At 37.0% G+C, this 19229-nt stretch overlaps 1 protein-coding gene across 7 annotated transcripts in view; it reads left to right on the top strand.

Annotated features, from left to right (window-relative positions):
* HELZ (helicase with zinc finger) overlaps positions 1-19229 on the top strand; it is a 150454-nt gene that overhangs the window by 51972 nt on the left and 79253 nt on the right. For all 7 annotated transcript variants that reach the window (XM_032615780.1, XM_032615783.1, XM_032615778.1 and 4 more), the window contains 4 exons: positions 4638-4905; positions 12385-12718; positions 13794-13924; positions 18866-19045. In XM_032615780.1, coding sequence (XP_032471671.1) covers positions 4638-4905; positions 12385-12718; positions 13794-13924; positions 18866-19045 — 913 coding nt within the window. The remainder of the gene's footprint in view (positions 1-4637; positions 4906-12384; positions 12719-13793; positions 13925-18865; positions 19046-19229) is intronic.

The following is a 19229-nucleotide window of genomic DNA, read 5'->3' as shown; positions in this document are numbered from 1 at the left end:
CATTTTCTTGAACTAATTTGGAAACATTAAAACAATTTCACATAGTGAAATTTGTTTTTCAAGGACATAGGAAAAACAAATATTACAAGAGAACAATATAAAATCTACAAAATGTATTTTCTGATAAGATATATATATTTTTTTTGATAAGATATTTTGAACATTATAAAGAGAAAAACTTAAATCTAGGTTTAGGCAAGCTAGATGACATTTGATTGGCTTTTTTTGTCATTAAATTAGCTGACCTGTTGTGCTCTTTTTTAGTTCTGTCTTTGATATTTTTACTACTCTTACAATTGATGTAGTTTTTTTCATTCTTTTTTCCTTGTTGGTGAGGTTCAGGTACAGAAAAAGGCACTATATGAACTAAAAAAAATTTTGGGGGGATTAAAGATGTGCTTCTCACAAATTTGTGGCAAAGGACATTTACAAAAGAAGGAAGTTAGTGAGTTTCCCCCTTGCTTAGAACACAAACTGCATTATACACTTTATACCTCAATTTGAGTCATAGAAGATTTTTGCTTGACAAAACTGATCTGGAATTCTGCTTTGAATATCTGGAAGCTACATGTTGGAAATTAGTTCTTATATTTAAATTTGAAAACGGTATTTATTACACATTACTTTTAGTCTAGCAGTGTATGTTAAAATTAACATTAAAAGTTAGTACGTCTTAAAAATTATCTCTGGCTGTCAAAGTTGTTGGTAAATTAAGGACATGTTTATATATATAAATACGTAATGTTTACTATTACGGGGTCAGAAAATTAGTAGAAAAATTGATTTAAAAAATAGGGGCTTGGGCTTCCCTGGTGGCGCAGTGGTTGGGAGTCCGCCTGCCGGTGCAGGGGACGCGGGTTCGTGCCCCGGTCCGGGAGGATCCCACATGCCGCGGAGCGGCTGGGCCTGTGAGCCATGGCCGCTGGGCCTGCGCGTCCGGAGCCTGTGCTCCGCAACGGGAGAGGCCACAACAATGAGAGGCCCGCGTACCGCAAAAAAAAAAAAAAAAAAAAAAAAAAAATAGGGGCTTCCCTGGCAGTCCAGTGGTTAAGACTCCACGCTTCCAATGCAGGGGGCACGGGTTCAATCCCTGGTTGGGGGAACTAAGATCCCATATACTGCATGGCGTGGCCAAAAAGAAAAAAAACAGAACAAACAAACAAACAAAAAATAGTATATTTGTCAATAAAAGATAAATGTAACTGAGTAGAAGCATGTAAAAAGTGTGAGGTACTCCTATGTTGTTACTCCACTGTTTTAACTTTTTATTAGCCTCATTAAGAGAACAGACAACATGGATAAGCTAAGAGATGTTCATCTTACGTCTGAGTAGCTCTTTTAGTGAAAGGAACAATGTTGAAATAGATAGCTGAAGTCGTAGTTTGGGTTTCCTTTGGGATTTTGTTTTATTGTTGATTTGGGCTGTCAAGATTTGTAAAGCCACAGACCAAAATGTTTCCTAAGGAAGAGTGTTGTATCCAATTTTGGAATTAGGAATCATTTCGTCTCATTCTCTTTAAGTCCTAGATAAATATACCTGTTTTTAATAAATCCCACATTTGAAACGCATTTACTGCATGCTTCTTGTGTGTCAGCCTTTGTGCTGGGTATGTAGGACACTGCATGTTTTTCTCCTAACTTCTTATCCACGGTCCAGGGTTTGTTAAGGATAATTTTCAAGTCTGCTGTACTACATACTTCAAGATAAAACAAACCAACCCTTTGGATGCTTTATTAGAATAGTAACTATGTGGCTGAAATGAGAGCATTTGCTATTCACAGTAATCAGAAGGGTGAGGGAAGTTGGGAAGCGAATCTTGTGTCAGACTAGTTATTGCAACCTTGGATTCTATTTTTGATAGTAACAGTTCTTCCCGTACGTTATCTTCAGGAAATTATGTTCTAATTATCAGGTACGTTCTAATTATCTTTAACTTTTTCTTATGGATTTCTCTTAAAATACATGTGTAGCTTCTCCCTATCATATCTCAGGGTAACACATTCCGTAGGTTTATAATTTGTCAGGGTTTCAGATTTATTATTATAGGAATTGGTTAATAAGTCAGTGTTAAACTCTCCCTAAGTGATTTTATGCATATTGATTCTAAGCTGTTCACTTTTCATCTTTCCAGAATTTTTTTTTTTTTTTAATTTTAGCCTAGTTTAGACTGAGGAAGAGCGCTTTCTTACCATGGATGGACTGGCTCAGGCTGCCCTGAGCAGTGTTCACGTCTGGGTTGCATGTTAGCTGGTGCATGTGCTGCATGGGGGGCGAGATGAGCCCCAGGACTAGGGTGTCCAGTGTCCCCCTGGGGGAGCCCCAGCTTCCTCCTTTGTTTAAAGAGGAGCTCTTAAGACCTAGTGACCTTTAAGCACTGTAAGTAGGTGGGTAATTAAACAGGTTTAATAAGAAGCTTTTTACAACTGAGAGGATTGGAGGCAGAAGTTTGTCTCAAGTTGAACATGAGCAGGGAAAGAGAAGTGGTTTTTGCAGAAGATACCCTCAGTATTCACTGGCCCCAGTCCATCTCGGACGCCTGAGTTAATGGCCAAGGTCAGTGGTTTGTAGACTTTTTGATGCCGGCACATATGGATTTTCCCAAGATTCTTCTCCCTGGTCCCCTAGCTCTCCCCTCTCCTATATTGTATTTATAGTTATTAAAAAGATGGAATAAAATTTAACATTGTTTCGGAATTGTTTTGAAATTGTTGTGCTACCAGCTGAAGACATTCATTTTAAGAACTTCATAAAATCAGGGTGGGAATCATGGTAGTAAATAGGTAAAATGAGAAAAACAAATACTATTTCTCATGCCACTTTTCCCAAAAAGCCTGAATACTTTTAGCCCAGAGTAGAATGATTTTCTGCAAAATTTGCTTTGTATATTAAATAGGTGATCAAAAAGCTTTTTTAAAGGAAAGCTGTACCATTTTAAGTTTGTTATTATCCCAGTTACTTAAATGGCAGTTAGGAATAGCTAGTGACTTTTTAAAGAATGTGAATATAATATTGATGTAGGTATAGTCTGAATCAGTTTCTTATTTAAAATAAAATTATGAAATATAATTTCCCTATGCCCAAAGAATAGACATCCTTTTATTACCTATTAAATAAATTCTTCAATACTGCACAGAGTTTAGTGTTTTTTTTTTTTTTTGAAGAGCTGGTTATTTGGTTTCTGTACCATTAGTATTTCTCCTTTTGACTTTTGAATTAAGGGAAGAAAATTATGTACATCCTTGCTATTTTGTTAATAGTATCTGATCTTTAGTGATGGTATAATCTGTTTTAGGAGTGTTGGCGTTTGTATAATTTAAATATTTTTTATAGCTATGATCTAATGAAAGGATAGGAAGGGCCCGATTTTAGAGTGATTTAGGAACAAAATGTGGTTAGTTTATGAAACTTCTCGTGAGGCTATTGCAAAAACAGACCATCATTATCTCATCCAGAGGATTTTAAAAATGCAAAATTTTAACAAGAAGACCGTCTTTATATATTGATGGTTATAGTTGTGTTTATATTGCCATTTGATGAATAATAAAATTGGCATGTAAAAATGCCTTTTCAAGGAACAAAGATTAGAAATTAGGATTTGTACATTTTGATCTTTATTATGATACTAGGATAAACTATTTTCTAATATTGAGAAATTTCTCTTGGTGGATGACTATACTTACATGTTTATAATTTATATATAACATTTAAATATAGCAAAATCTGTCACTAAGCAAGACAAGACAATTATACAATCTGCTCTCATTTCAAAGATAGCACAGGATAACTTGTCTTTGCGCTTTGGAGACTGATCTCTGTTTAAACTTTTTATTATTTCTTCCTAAAATTTTAACTTGAGTTGTAAAACCATCTTTCCAATTAGATTATATTAAAACTGGATCTTGGCCTAATGAGTTAGTTAAGCAAATTTTTTTTCCCCTTTTGGTCAACTTTAGTATTTATAGGTGTATGTATGTTCCACCCACAATAGAAAACTAAAATGCACTGTGGATAGAGTGAGGCTACCCAATGCTCAGGATTTACGTTACGGTGTATTTCACCCGGTGCTGGTATTCTGCTGCATTTTTTTTCCAGAGCTGTGAAAACTTGATCAGTTGTTCATTTTGACATTGTGCTCTACTTACCATGCAATTTAACTGAGGCTAAACTGGATTTTTCTGAAATGGCATTTGAATAGTACATTTTATCACTTTTAATGTCGAATTTAATGTGGGGAAAAAACGCAAAAGGTTTTTGTTTCTCTAGTAGGAAGAGAAAAGAGATTTTGTCTTATGAGAAATTTACCATACTTTCTTCCTGCAGATCAGATTTCTCTTGACTAAAGGTTTAAGTTCTAAATGTTAATCTATATTTTTTAAATGTTAATAACTATTTCTGGTATGTCCTAGCCTGAGGTCCAAAAAAATATTTTTTACATGAATTCCTATTTATGTTATTTTGTTAACCTAGACAAAAACATATTTCTCACATGGGGAAAACACTCTGTCAATTGGGGTTTTATATTGTTTCATTTTTAAGAACTTTAGCATACAAAATTTTCTTACCAAAATGCACAGTGTATTATTTGAGAATTTTAATGTTGTGTTCCTTTATAAATGTGTTTTTTGTTTCCATTTAGATCTTGAGTACCTGATGCATGCAAAACAGCAGCTAGTAACCACGGCTAAGCGTTGGGATTCTTCTTCTAAGACTATTATAGATTTTGAACCTAATGAAACTACTGATTTGGAGAAGAGCCTTCTTATCAGATACCAAATTCCTCTCTCTGCTGACCAGCTATTTACCCAGTCCGTTTTAGACAAATCATTGACCAAGACCAACTATCAGTCACGGTTGCATGACCTCCTTTATATTGAGGAGATAGCCCAGTATAAGGAAGTCAGCAAGTAAGTTACTTTAGAAACACTTTTCTTTTCTTTCTTTCTTTTTTAAAATCTCCCCTTTGGATAGTATTTTTCATGTTTAAAATACGGAGAGGTGCCTAAGCACAGCCAGGTGGTGAAACGGTTGTTATTCAGTAGCTGTTATCCAGGATTGGTATATGAGCTTAAGGGAAGAGCTGTGCTCACCTTGGCATCCCTGGTGTACGGTGCCTTGCTGCCGCATGCTGGGAGTATAAACGCATGGTCCCTGCTCCTCAGGAGGTCTCTGTCAGTGGGAGGGCAAACACTCAATGATTATTTGTTGAATAAATGTTCAAAAACTGAAGGAGACCACATATTTTGAAAAATAATCATGAAAGTAGTATTGAGGGAATTCATACTGGTTTCTTACATTTTAATTATAAGGATTGGACTATACAGGAACACCTCAGAGATAGTGTGGGTTTGGTTCCAGACCACCACGATAAAGCAAATATTGCAGTAAAGCAAGTCACATGAATTTGTTGATTTCCCAGTACATATAAGAGTTAGTTTTACACTGTTCTGTAGGCTATTAAGTGAAATATCAGGATGTCTAAAGAAAAAGGTACATACCTTAATTAAAAAATACTTTATTGCTAAAAAATGCCAACCATCATCTGGCCTTCAGCAAGTCATAATCTTTTTGCCGGTGGAGGGTCTTGCCTCAGTGTTGCTGGCTGCTGACTGATCAGGGTGGTTCGTGGTTGCTGAAGGTTGGGGTGGCTGCCTTATTTTAATTTCTTAAAATTGCTGCATCGATTGACTCTTCATGAACAGTTTCTCTGTAGCAGCAACACTGTTTGATGGCATTTTATCCACAGTTAGAACTTCTTCCAAATTGGAGTCAATCCTCTCAAACCCTGCCACTGCTTTATCATCTAAGTTTATGTCATATTCTAAATCCTTTGTTATCTCAACAGTCTTCACAGCCTCTTCACCAGGAGTAGATTCCACTCTCTTTGCTCATCTATAAGAGGGAACTCCTCATCTGTTAGCTTTTTATCACGAGATTGCAGTAATTCAGTCCCATCTTCAGGCTCCACTTCTAATTCTAGTTCTCTTGCTGTTTCCACCACATCTGCAGTTTCTTCCTCCACTGAAGTCTTGAACCCCTCAAAGTCATCCACGAGGGTTGGAATCAGCTTCTTTTATTAAACTATGGTTAATGTTGATATTCTGACCTCTTCCCATGAATTACAAATGTTTTTAATGGCGTCTAGAATGGCAGATCCTTTCTAGAAGGTGTTCAATTGGCTTTGCCCAGATCCATCAGAGGAATCACTGTCTGTAGCAGCCATAGCCTATGAAATATATTCCTTAAATAATAAGACTTGCTAGTCGAAATTACTCCTTGATCCATGGGCTTTAGAATGGATGTTGTGTTATCAGGCATGAAAACAACATTAATCTTGTTGTTCCTCTCCATCAGAGCTCTTGGGTAACCAGGTGCATTGATAGGAGTAGTATTTTGAAAGGAATCTTTTTTCTGAGCAGTAGGTCTCAACAGGGGACTTAAAATATTCAGTTAACCATGTTGTAAACAGATGTGCTGTCATCCAGGCTTTGTTGTTCCATTTATAGGGCACAGGTGGAGTAGATTTAACATATTTCTTAAGGGCCCTAGGATTTTTGGAATCGTAAGTGAACATTGGCTTCAACTTAAAGTCACCAGCTGCATTAGCCCGTAATGAGAGTCAGCCTGCCCTTTGAAGCTCTGAAGCCAGGCAGTGACTTCCCGTCTCTAAAGTCCTCGGTAGAGTCTTCTTCCAACAGAAGGCTGTTTCATCTATACTGAGAATCTGCCGTTTAGTGTAGCCACCTTCATTAAGTATCTTAGCTAGATCTTCTGGACAACTTGTTAAAGCTTTTTGCATCAGCATTTGCTGCTTCACCTTGCACTTCTACTTGTATTATGGAGATGGCTTCTTTTTTAAACCTCGTGAACCAACCTCTGCTAGCTTCAAGCTTTTCTTCTGTAGCTTCTTCACCTCTCTCAACCTTCATAGAATTAAAGAGAGTTGGGGCTTGTTCTGGATTAGGGTTTGGTTTGAGGGAATGTTGTGGCTGGTTTGATCTATCCAAACCACTAAAACTTTCTCCATATCAGCAGTAAAGCTGTTTTTCTTTCTTACTATTTGTGTGTTCATTGAAGTACAACTTCTAATTTCCTTCAAGAACTTTTCCTTCACAGTCACAACTTGGCTATAACTGGTACACGAGGCCTAGCTTTTGGCCTGCCTCAGCTTTTGACATGCCTTCCTCACTAAGCTTGATCATTTCTGGCTTTTGATTTAAAGTGAGAGACATGTGACTCTTTCTTTCACTTGAACACTTAGAGGTCATTATAGGGTTATTAATTGGCCTAATTTCATTACTCTTGTGTCTCAGGGAATAGGGGGCCTGAGGAGAGGGAGAGAGATGGGGCAACGGCCAGTTGGTGGAGCAATCAGAACACACACAGTTGTTTGCTGTCTTGCACGGTTGCGTTTTGTGGCATCGCAAAACAGTTAAAATGGTAACGTAAAAGATCACCATAACACATATAATAATAATGGAAAAGTTTGAAATATTGTGAGAACTACCAGAATGTGACACAGAGACATGAAGTGAACAAATGTTGTTGGAAAAATGGCACCTATAGCCTTGCTTGACTTAGGGTTGCCATAAACCTTCAATTCGTAAAAAACGCAGTATCTGCAAAGGACAATGAAGTGCAGTAAAACAAGGTAGACCTGTACTTTTACGTGGTCACCTTAGAATTTCTCTTTTTGAAAATGGATTGAATGAAACCTCTCAAGATTAGAAAAAATGTATTTTGGCTTGAGGCTGAATTTGATAATCAGGTTTATCTTTTTATTTTTTAAAGAAAGATGATTTTTTTTCAAAGCAGTCCAGATATTAAGAGTTCTTTTTATGTTAAGTTTTAGTATGAGATGTGTGGAGATGGTAAGAATAATACTGCATTTCATTTAAGTTTTAGAATATGCTTCTGAGTTCTTTCAAGATTTATTTTCAACTTCTCTTGTCCTCAGCTACATGGTGCTGTGCACTCCATAATGATTCCACCTTGCGGTGAAATCGATTTCATTCTAAGATCCACATTTTCAGAAGAAATTGGCTCCGGCTGAAGCTCTCGTGTGCATGTGCGTCAGAGTGTGTCGTGGCCTGCAGGCCTGGGGCACTGTGGCCGCCCAGCACCGACGCTGGCAGGACAAGCCCGATATGCGGGTGCTCATTTCATCATTGCCGTGGCTGAGGCCTCTGTTGATTCAGCCTTGGTTCTGCGGCTCTGCCTCAATAGACCCAGCTGCTTTTTGGCTTATTACCTTGGTTGACTTTTGTTGTCGTTCATTTAGTCAGAAATTGCATGAAGGGAAACTCACTATATATAGCTTTGAAGTGTTTTTAAAGTTACACTCGAGGTATAACTGTTTCTAACATAGATGGAGCCATATTTCTTTTAGCTGGAAGTATGGTTTTAAATCAGCTGGAAACTTTCATGGGCTACTATTCTGCCATTTCCAAAAATGTTAGGAATCCTGTAAGCTTTCAGGTTGATCTTAAAATGTGGCATGGAACCATGGAAAGATGGTTTTTCTTTTTAAGACATATCTTTGTTAATTATAGGATATATTTTGTATTTTAGGTATTTCTGAGTTACTAAATCTCAAAAATACATATTATTTTAATATTTAAGAACGCTTACTAATGTCTTTTTAGTTTCAGCCTGTTAATCTTTTAGAAAAATTAAATATTAGTAGCTGTAACTTTGAGAAGGTCTCTAATGTCTGCATCTTGAACATATGGTGACTCTTCTGTGGGAAAAGCTGTATTTCTTAGTTCTAGTGTCTCTGCCTCAAGAGTTTTGTTGCAAGGCACAACTCAATGTCATAAAAGAATTCTCTTATTGCTTTAAAACTGTGAGATTAATTTTTCATGCCTACTAAATTGTGATCAAGTGTTTTGGGATGGTAGATTCTAAAACAGATGTAACAGTAAAACTTTAATATATTACCCAAGTTAGTTGAGAAAACATTATAGGATTACAAGAATTTGTTAGGGAATAATATGAAGTAGGTGAAATGGGAATATGGTGCCTGGAAAAAAAATCAGATTATTACAAGCATGTAAAATTAATTCAATAAACAGAATTTATTGAGTATTCGAAGTGTTAGGTTCTAGGCTGGTCATTGCTGATTCTGAGGTAAACAAGTTACGTTTCGTTTCCCCAGAGCTTGAATGACATATCTAAGTCAGCTTTCTGGACCAGGTGGCATTTAAGCTGAATTATGAAAACAGGTAGAATTGTCAGGTGAAGAAATAGGACAAAGGTATCTAGTTTGAAGAAACAGGATAGGAGAATAAGAGCATAGAGTTGTGGGGGAAGCTGCAAGTCGGTCATCGTAATTTTAATGGAAGGGACGTGTGTGGTGGGGTGGTGAGAAAGAAAGCTGTTTACACTTTACCCTCGGAGCTGCCTATCATCAGACTCGCATTTTACGGAGACCCTCTAGTGGTGGCTTGGAGAATAGATCTGAAGCAAGACATCATGGTAGGAGTTTGTTACAGTAATTCAAGTTAGAAATGTTGAGATGCAGATAATTTAGGAAGAAGAGGAACTAACAGGGCTTGGTGATTGTATGATGGGGAATGAAGGTTGGTGAGAGAGACAAGGTCAAGGATAACTTGGTTTCTGGCTGGGACAACTAGGTGGATAGTGCCATTACCTAAGCTGTCTAATACATGGGAGGATTGGTTTGGGGTAGTACGTGGGGAAGTCACATGGTGATTCTCTTTTGCTTGTACTGAATTTGCAGAGCATGTAATCCAAAGTGCGTATCTGGCAGTTAGGTTTACAGCCCAGAGCTGAGAGATCTAGGAGAGGGCGTCCTCGTCTTGTGAGAGCTGGCAGGGTAAGGAGAGAGCAGGGTGGTTGCTTAGAAGGGGGTTGGTGCTTGGATGGAAGACGGAGGAGCAGCCAGAAAAGCAGGAGGAGAACTAGGAGAGGATGACTGTACAGAAGCCAGTGGAAGAGGGAGTTTAAAGGAAACGGAAAGTGGTCGCAAAGTAATAATAACTTTACAAAAGATCAGAAAGCTGGACATCAAGTTTAGCAACAGAGAGGTCACTTGTGAATTGAGAGTGGACTGCAGGGAATCTCTTTGCTCTGAGAAGGTTGTTAATGATCACACATCAGTTATATGGATGATAAAAGCAAAGTAGAAATTTAACTTCGAAAAAACATGAAAAACCTAAGGGTTCCTGTTCTTCTGTAAAGCATGTATTTTATTTCTTTTAAAGAAGGAAGGTGAACATAGACTATATGTAAACTGGGGAGGGTGGTATACTTTTGTTTCATTTTATGACTTATTTTTATATGAATCCTTAGTGCACATTCCAGTCTTGAAAGAATCAAACATAAGTAGATAACATACAATCTGTGTTTCTTTAAATTATATTGTACTTTTCTAGTTTGGATCTAGTGAAATATGGATAGAGAATGAGAGAAATATAACATGATTTTTTAAAATTCCATATGTGTATATATATATATATATATATATATATATATATGATACACAGAGCAAGTACTCCTGGAATTCATTTGATCCTCATAGAAAGCCATGTTATTAGATATTAAATTTATATTTATAATAAAGTATATTTTTACATATCTTTTTGGAGCCTTAAGTATTCTAAGTGTTTTTTAAATATTTATTTATTTTGGGCTGCGTTGGGTCTTTGTTGCTGTGCGTGGGCTTTCTCTAGTTGCGGTGAGCAGAGGCCACTCCTCGTTGCGGTGTGTGGGCTTCTCACTGCAGTGGCTTCTCATGTTGCAGAGCACGGGCTCTAGGCGCACGGGCTTCAGTAGTTGTGGCGCACGGGCTTAGTTGCTCCATGGCATGTGGGATCTTCCCGGACTAGGGCTGGAACCCATGTCCCCTGCATTGGCAGGCGGATTCTTAACCACTGTGCCACCAGGGAAGCCCTTAAGTGTACTTTAAAATAACTAATGGAGCTTATAAACGCTATGAATTGTTACGTGCATAAATAGCTGTTCAGATGTATTATTTTCCTTAAGTGTTTTCTTATTTCTGTTAAAATATTTCTCTAGTTTTACAGTTTTCTAACTTTAAAGTATATAAATGGAAACTCAAAATTTGAATATAATGTTTTAATTAGAATTGGTTTCCTAATATTGTAAGCAGTACAAATGTTTGTGTTACAGAAGTGCATAATGTTTTAGAAAAGGTTTTTTTTTCTTTTTCCTTAAGAATTTATAAGACATTCTTGACATCACGTCAAGAAAATTCAGAAAATTTCAGAAAATCACAAGAAAATTCAGTAGTACTGTTAAAAAGTAGCCTTTTCCACAAATGGGTATATAGATTATAAAACAGTTTTTTCATTCAAATTTTTTAAACCTTATTAAGAAAAAGGAGACAGGGCTTCCCTGGTGGCGCAGTGGTTGAGAGTCCGCCTGCCGATGCAGGGGACACGGGTTCGTGCCCCGGTCCAGGAAGATCCCACATGCCGCGGAGCGGCTGGGCCCGTGAGCCATGGCCACTGAGCCTGCGTGTCCGGAGCCTGTGCTCCGCAACGGGAGAGGCCACAACAGTGAGAGGCCCACATACTGCAAAAAAAAAAAAAAAAAAAAAAAAAGAAGAAAAGAAAAGAAAAAGGAGACAGTCTTCCCATTGTTACCACTTTGTCTTCTCTCACAGCACCATTTCAGAGTGGCAAAGGAGAAGAGCTATTAATTAATTTAAATCTTTCTTGACTGTGTGAATTAATCTTGATTCTCTGTGCTTCTTGCACACACATGTTCTCTTTCATGCTCACATGTGCTCATCGAAGTGGGAGTGAGTGTACCAGCCATTGTCTAATAAGATAGCCTTTAACTTTTCTTTCCATAATTTGGGCATGAGACCTGCCTTGATGTAGCCATGAATAAAAATGTATTCTGGATGTTATTCGTCAGCGGTATTGGAAGAGAAATTTTATGGTTAGAATCTTGGTAAGATCTACTTGGAAAGCAGCAGTTTAATAAAAGTCTGTTGTAGCTTCAGTACAGTACATTTCCTTCTGGCTTTAGGTGATTTTAAAGTCTTGATTGTCCTAATGGTATATTCAAACAGACTTTCATATTAACTAATACATGATATTTCATTTTATTAAAAAATCGTACTTAGTTTCATTTTAAATGCTCAAACTTAAAAATATGTGTATTCTTCAACACAACTAAGCATGCATTTTTATAAACTTGGAGAGTTTATTCACTTAAAGTTTTGTTGTTTCCAGCTTGGATTAAAGACAGTATATAATTTGTAGCTCAGTGGAGTGGAATTGATAATGAACCTTTAATTTTTCTATGTTTATGTTTGATTTGTTTTACTCTTTTATTTAGTTTTAATGTTTTTGATGTAAAATATTCAAACTCATTTTCTACTTCTGACTTAGGTTCAACCTTAAAGTGCAATTGCAGATTCTAGCAAGCTTCATGCTCACTGGAGTTTCTGGAGGTGCAAAGTATGCTCAGAATGGACAACTTTTTGGCCGTTTCAAGCTTACTGAAACACTTTCTGAAGATACTTTGGCTGGACGGCTGGTGATGACCAAAGTCAATGCTGTTTATTTATTACCAGTCCCTAAAGAGAAGTTAGTACAGACCCAGGGAACCAAAGAGAAGGTTTATGAAGCTACTATTGAAGAAAAAACAAAAGAATATATATTTTTAAGGATATCCAGGGAATGCTGTGAAGAACTTAATCTTCGGCCTGATTATGACACACAGGTATGTTCTGAAGTGTGGCAGCTTCACTGTGGTTGTCTGCAGTTTCCCTGTCAGCAGATCCTCTTCTTCTGGTTTGTTTTCCCTCCCTCTGCCACAACTAGAAGTGCAGTTGACTTTGAAGTATTGATTCTGGTGGGTGGAGAATTGGACCTTTGATAACTTTTAGAGAAAATCGGTTCTCTTTAAGTAAAATCTAAAATGTTCCAGTTTTATACGAGGTCAAGCTTTCTGATTTCTGTTTTAAATCAGCAATGGAAGAACAGATTAAAATAAACTAAGCTAGATCCTGGGGCAGTTCTTATCTGAAGTTGTATCTTCTCCTGTTCTTTTTTCTTTTTGCGGTACGCGGGCCTCTCACTGTTGCGGCCTCTCCCGTTGCGGAGCACAGGCTCCGGATGCACAGGCTCGGCGGCCGTGGCTCATGGGCCCAGCCGCTCCGCAGCATGTGGGATCTTCCGGGGCACGAACCCGTGTCCCCTGCATCGGCAGGTGGACTCTCAACCACTGCGCCACCAGGGAAGCCCTGCTCTTGTTCTTTTTGTCTTTATTGATTTTTAGGTGAACTGTGCTCAGTCTCCCATATTTAACTGGAAAGCTACTCTTTTTTTCTTTTTAAATATAGCATTTGGTGAATATTATCCATTCATAGTAAATCAATACAGTGTCATAGGCCTGGTTTTAACCCTTGAGAGATGATATTTCACAGATGTTCTACTAATTTTATCAAATATATTCTTCTTAGGAATGGTGGAATCAGATAATCTTTATTTAGAGATAAAGTAATTTACAAGTGCCTCAGTTTCTTTAGCTGAAAAATGAGGTTAATAATAGTATACACGTCATTGGTGCTATTAAACGGGATAATCTATGTAAAGTGCGTGTTACAGTGCCTGGCACTGAATAAACAAAGCAAATATTAGGCATAGTAAGTATTATTACACTATGATTACACTTTAAAGGCATCTCTAAACTTGGCCCCTGTAAAAGGTATCTCCACAGAGCATTCTAGGAAGCTGAAAAGCACTGATGTTGGCTTTCATGCTTTTAAAAAAATTTTTTTTGTTTTGTCTTTCAGGTTGAACTTCAGTTTCAATTAAATCGATTACCCCTCTGTGAAATGCATTATGCGCTAGACAGGATCAAGGACAATGGGGTTTTGTTTCCAGACATCACTATGACTCCAACCATACCTTGGAGTCCCAACAGGTACAAAAAAGAGATATCTCATTCCAGAAGTTACATAAATTTTAAATTTAATATCTGTATCAAATAACTCAAATATGTTTATAAGAAAGTTTCCATATATTCTTCAAGAGAGATGTTAGTAGTTGAGAAAAGAGAGTACAAGAGCTCTTAGAATGAAGCATTTGAAGTTCATCATCGATTTTCTTCACTTTTCCTCAGAGTCTAAATGAGTTCTATTGCTTTTCTCAACAGCCTTAATTTGATAGAATGCCAAGCAGTTTAGGAATATTCCTGAGTAGAAGCTGAATAGGGAAACTAGGGCCTTTCTAAAGTGGTTCAAATAGTTAATTTAAAATAATTTTTGATTAGGGAAGACATTTTTGTAATTTAGGAAAATGGAGGAAGTATCATGGAAGATGCTGTAAAGTTAATTGTTATGTAAATATTTTTCTGCTTAATTCTCTTTACACATCTTTACATGTAGTTAAATGTGATACCTCTGCTTTGTTTCCAGACTAACTGCAGTGACAGCTCTATGACTGCATCTTTTTTATTCTTTTACTGGATTTTATCCTCTTGGCCCCTGCCCATGCCCAGCTCACTCCACCTTTTTTTTTTTTTTTTAAATCTCAATGGCTTCACAAACTAGTTTATTTTTTAATCATTTGTGTCAATCTAGTCACGGTAGCGTGGCCCTGCTCCATCTCTGACGGAGGCTCTGGTATCTTTACTGAGTGGTTTCCAAGGTCACCCTGGGTGCTGACATGAGCTGGCAGACAGGGGAAGCAGGAGCACGGAGGGCCATGTAGGAAATTTTTATGGGCCAGACCTAGGAGTGACTTATATCATTTCCCCTCACACTTCATTTCTTCTGGTCCTAAAAACAGAACAAAGCAAAATATGTCTTATAATACAAAATCCAAGTCATTTCTCCCTTGTTTTCACTTTCCTCATTCTTGTTTTTACTGCCAAAGTCCTTGAGCAAGGGTGGCCACCCTACCTGCAGTGTATTCTCTCTCCTCGCCCCTGTGATCTTGCTCTCTGCTGCTCTCACCCTCCTGAAAGTGGTGAGTGGCCCACCGATTGTAAATACCCAGTGACATCTCATAGTGTTAGCTCTTATGTGATTCAGCTTCTCTGCATCCTTCCCTTTCCATCCCTACAGCCAGTGCGTAATTTAGAGCTGGACTATTTCAGTAGCCTTCTAGTCAGTCGTCAGTCCTGCTGTCTGTGTCTCTATTCTGTGGTCCAACCCACATACTTCTTCCAGAGTTACTTTGCTAAAATAATCATTTCATTTCACTGCTTATAAACCTCTGAAGGGCTTCTGCTTGATATGCAGATAAAGTCTGAACGTCCTAATACAAAACTCATATTATGTGGTCTCATTGACAATGCTTCTCAACAGTATCTTTTCAGGTTTCTTTTACTTTTTTCTTCTTACACTCCCTTTCTTCCTTTAAATCATCATGTTCTAGCCATATAGAATTACTTTGATGTTTGTTTAATTTGCCCTGAACTTATTTGCCTCATCTTTTAAAAAATTCTTTAAAATTAAAAAAAAATCGTGGTAAAATCTACATAACGTAAAATTTACCATGTTAACCATTTTTAAAGTGTGCAGTTCAAGAGTGCCAAGTGTACTCACATTGTTGTGTAGTTCATCTCCGGAACCTTTTCATGTTGCAAAACTGAAACTTTATACTCATTAAATGCTGCATTTCCCCCTCCCCCAGCCCTGTGTTCTATCTGGTGTTTTTTTCTCCCTGAAATAATCTTTGCCCAATATTGATCTATTGGAGGATCTACCTGTCCTTTAAAATTTAGTCCCGCTCAAGGACTCTCTCCTTCTAGTAAATGAATCTGCTCTTCCTTTTCATTATTTCAACAAATATTTATTGATGCCTAGTATGTTGCTAGGTTCAGTCAGTTTTGTACTTTCAAGCAATAATTTCTCTAAAATTGATTTTTCTCAGTTGTGTACATTTCTGCTGTTCTCATTAGACTCTGAGCTTTTTAGAAGAGACCACATCTTATTTGTCCTTGAATCTCCAACACAACCTTGGACATTATTAACATATGACACATTTAAGTTAATAAGAATATCATGTTTAAAGAAGAAAATTAGGGTTTCAAATGTGAGGCTATACCAGTAAACTTATAGGCATTGACTTGATATGTTCACTTCTGAAAAATATATTGTGTATAGCAGTATATTCAAATACCACTGATTGCAAGTGTTAACTGCAAAAGTAAGGAAATGTCAAGTAGCAGAAAACTTTCAAGCAGGAAGAGATTTCATACCACTATAATTTAAATAGTAATTAAAAATGTATCTAGGTCTAGGAACGCTGAGAAGCTATTAGTCATTTAAAATCTTTTCTGGAATAAGGTGAAATATAGAAAGATAAATGAAATTGAGAAATTATTCTTGAGCATGTAGTCTATAAATTAATCACAACAATGCGTCAGACCAGGAAAAAAAAAAAGAGCTTAGAATTAATTTGGTTCAGGGAATAAAATAACTCTTATTTTATTCAGAGTAAACTTGAAAAGACTTTATATTGTTTTAATTGTGAAATTCAGAGATGACTTTTACCAGCATGTTTATTGTAAATCTTCTTCCCTTTATTAAGCAGGTAGTATAATAAATAGAGACAATTTGTTTTTACTTATTGGCTTTCCTGTAAATGGTTCATCATTCATGACCAGAAACTATAGAGATGACTCACATTGGTAAAGTTTCTGATCTACTCTGAAGCGTTTATTTGCACTGAAACAATTGACAAGTAGAATGGTCTATATAAATAAAATGAAGAGATAGCAACATATTTTAGAATTATACCTGTAAATCGTCACTAATCTCTTAGATTTAGACTTATGTATATAATCTATATCGATCTCATCATAAGTTCATTAAAGTCCCCAAATTTGAGAGATTAGAGGGTATTCTAAAAAACATTTTTGATTTTCAAAAGTGTGTGCTGGTCAAGTAATATCTTGTTTTTCTGAGATCCTCAGAAAATACTATAGTAATAGAAGTCAGAGTTAATTTTGCACTTATTGCTCAGTTATTTTTCTTAACAGCTTGCATGCATTATCTTATTTGATCCTTTAAAATATCTATCTGATGCAAGTATCATTATCTCCATGTACAGATAAAGGAACCATTGGGGTCAGATAGCGTAGAATCATAGTGGTCAGGTAGAGATGCAAGCGACAGTTTGTTGGATTGACTGTGGCTTAAGCAAATAGAAGTAGAGGCCCAGAGCTGGGTGGTCGAGGGCTGGTACGGGGGCTCAGCAGTACCTTTGCAGACCTAGTCTCCCTTCTCTCTCTACTTAGAGAGCACATTAGTTTTCTTCGTGATGCCTGTTGTTGCCTCATGATTATCAGATGGCTTCTGCAGTTTTATTTGTCATGGGCTTTTTCCAGCAAGGTGAAGGAGGAGGGCAAAGGAGCAGGAAGGCTTTCTTCTAGAGAGGCTTTGTTTTGTTTTATTGGGTATAGAAGCCCTTCTGAGGGACTTCTTTTACGTCTCGTTGACCAGAGTTGGGTCTCCAGCCACAGAGGCTGGAAAGGGAGTATTATAGCCGTCTGGGCTCAGTAGTAGAAGGAGGAAGACATGGGCACCGCAGGTGGTTTGGGGGTAACCATTCCACAGTGTCTGCCACGTGTAGTAGCTCTGGACTTAGTACTTACCTAAAGGAGTTTCCTTATTTATAGGAGATGGAGCATTGCTAGGTACTGGCAGAATTATGAGTAAAGAAACTGGTTAATGCTGAGGGATTCTTTGGAGTTTTCGTGAATGGCTTCCAGGAAATCTAGTGCCACTGGTCAGAGTCCTTTTGTTTTTTACTTAAAAAAAGTTAAATTTCAGAAAAATAAATAATAACATGTTCATATGCTTAAAATTTGTTTTTAAAATTGATTTTCTAAGGTTTAAAATTAGGAGAATTTTGTTTGTTTGAAGTTATCTATCATAATATATAGCATTAGTTATAATTTTTTGAAACTGAAAGAGTTAAGAAAACTTTCCATAAATAACTAGCTTCTGTTTGAGTAGAGTGTAGCCTCACGGAGTGGGCATTTTGCCATCTGAACTGTGTCCTCCTATTTCAGGATTATTTTGTAGGCATTTTGCAAATTTTCTAAGAGTCTCTTAACACGCCCTTCCTATTTTGGTTTACATCTCTATCATTTTTACCATAGTTGTTGCAATATTTAGTATTATAATTGTAGTTATGAGAAAGAATGCTGTTGATTCTCCACTTAGTTTGATCCCTTTCAGCATCTGCCGTCCATTTAAATCTTCAAAACTTAGCCAAGTCATAGAAGGGACACTAATAAGATAGATTTCATTACAACAGCCATTTGTGTTGCCATGACAGGTGTTCTGTACCCAGAAAAGTAGGACGTACGTACGTTATTTGTGTGTGAAAATAATCAGAAAACATTTCATATTGTTTGACCTTAAAAAAAATCCTGCTATTTTCTGAATTAAGAACTTTATATAAAGTTTGATATCTCTTAACCAGTGACACGGGTTTTTCTCTTTTTCTTTTGTTTTAAATTTTACTGAGAGATCTTTCAATGGATTAGAATTTGAAAATCAGTTAGTTTCCCTTTTCCATTTTATTTGCTATGCAAAGAAACTGCTGTTACATAGCAACTAGACTGGAAGTGTGTTGTGATGTCTCTTGGTTAGTTACCAGAATCTTTTTGCACTTGGAAAGGACAGGATAACTAAAGTGAATTTTGATCAGAGTAGTAAAACACCCTACACCGACTTTGTTGGGAATTTTTTAAAAAGTAGTTTTAGAATAAGCATTTGTTTTTATAGATGCTATGTTATGTCAGTATTTTTAATGGTTCAGTGAAATTCAAGATACTTGTGTGCCATGTTCTGCTTATGAATAAGATGCATGTGTTTAAAATAACTTACATATTAATTTTCTTTAGACAATGGGATGAGCAGTTGGATCCTCGGCTAAACGCAAAACAGAAAGAGGCTGTTCTGGCCGTTACGACCCCACTTTCAATACAGCTGCCTCCTGTTCTCATCATCGGCCCCTATGGCACCGGCAAAACATTCACCCTAGCTCAGGCCGTCAAGCACATTCTCCAGCAGCAGGAGACCAGGTGAGATGGCGTTGTGTGCGCCCTGGTCTCATCAGCAGGGCACAGTTTCTGTCCTTGTTGTGAAGACAAAGCAAGGGCTATAGAGACAATTTTCATCTTGCTTGTAAAAATTAAAAAAAGATACAAATAAAAAGAGCCACACTCAAACCCCAAAGCACTAAAATTTGAATTCTCTGAAAACGTA

Source organism: Phocoena sinus, chromosome 20 (genome assembly GCF_008692025.1).
Source record: "Phocoena sinus isolate mPhoSin1 chromosome 20, mPhoSin1.pri, whole genome shotgun sequence".
NCBI classification, from domain to species: Eukaryota; Metazoa; Chordata; class Mammalia; order Artiodactyla; family Phocoenidae; genus Phocoena; species Phocoena sinus.
This window is presented reverse-complemented; position numbering and strand designations above follow the sequence as displayed.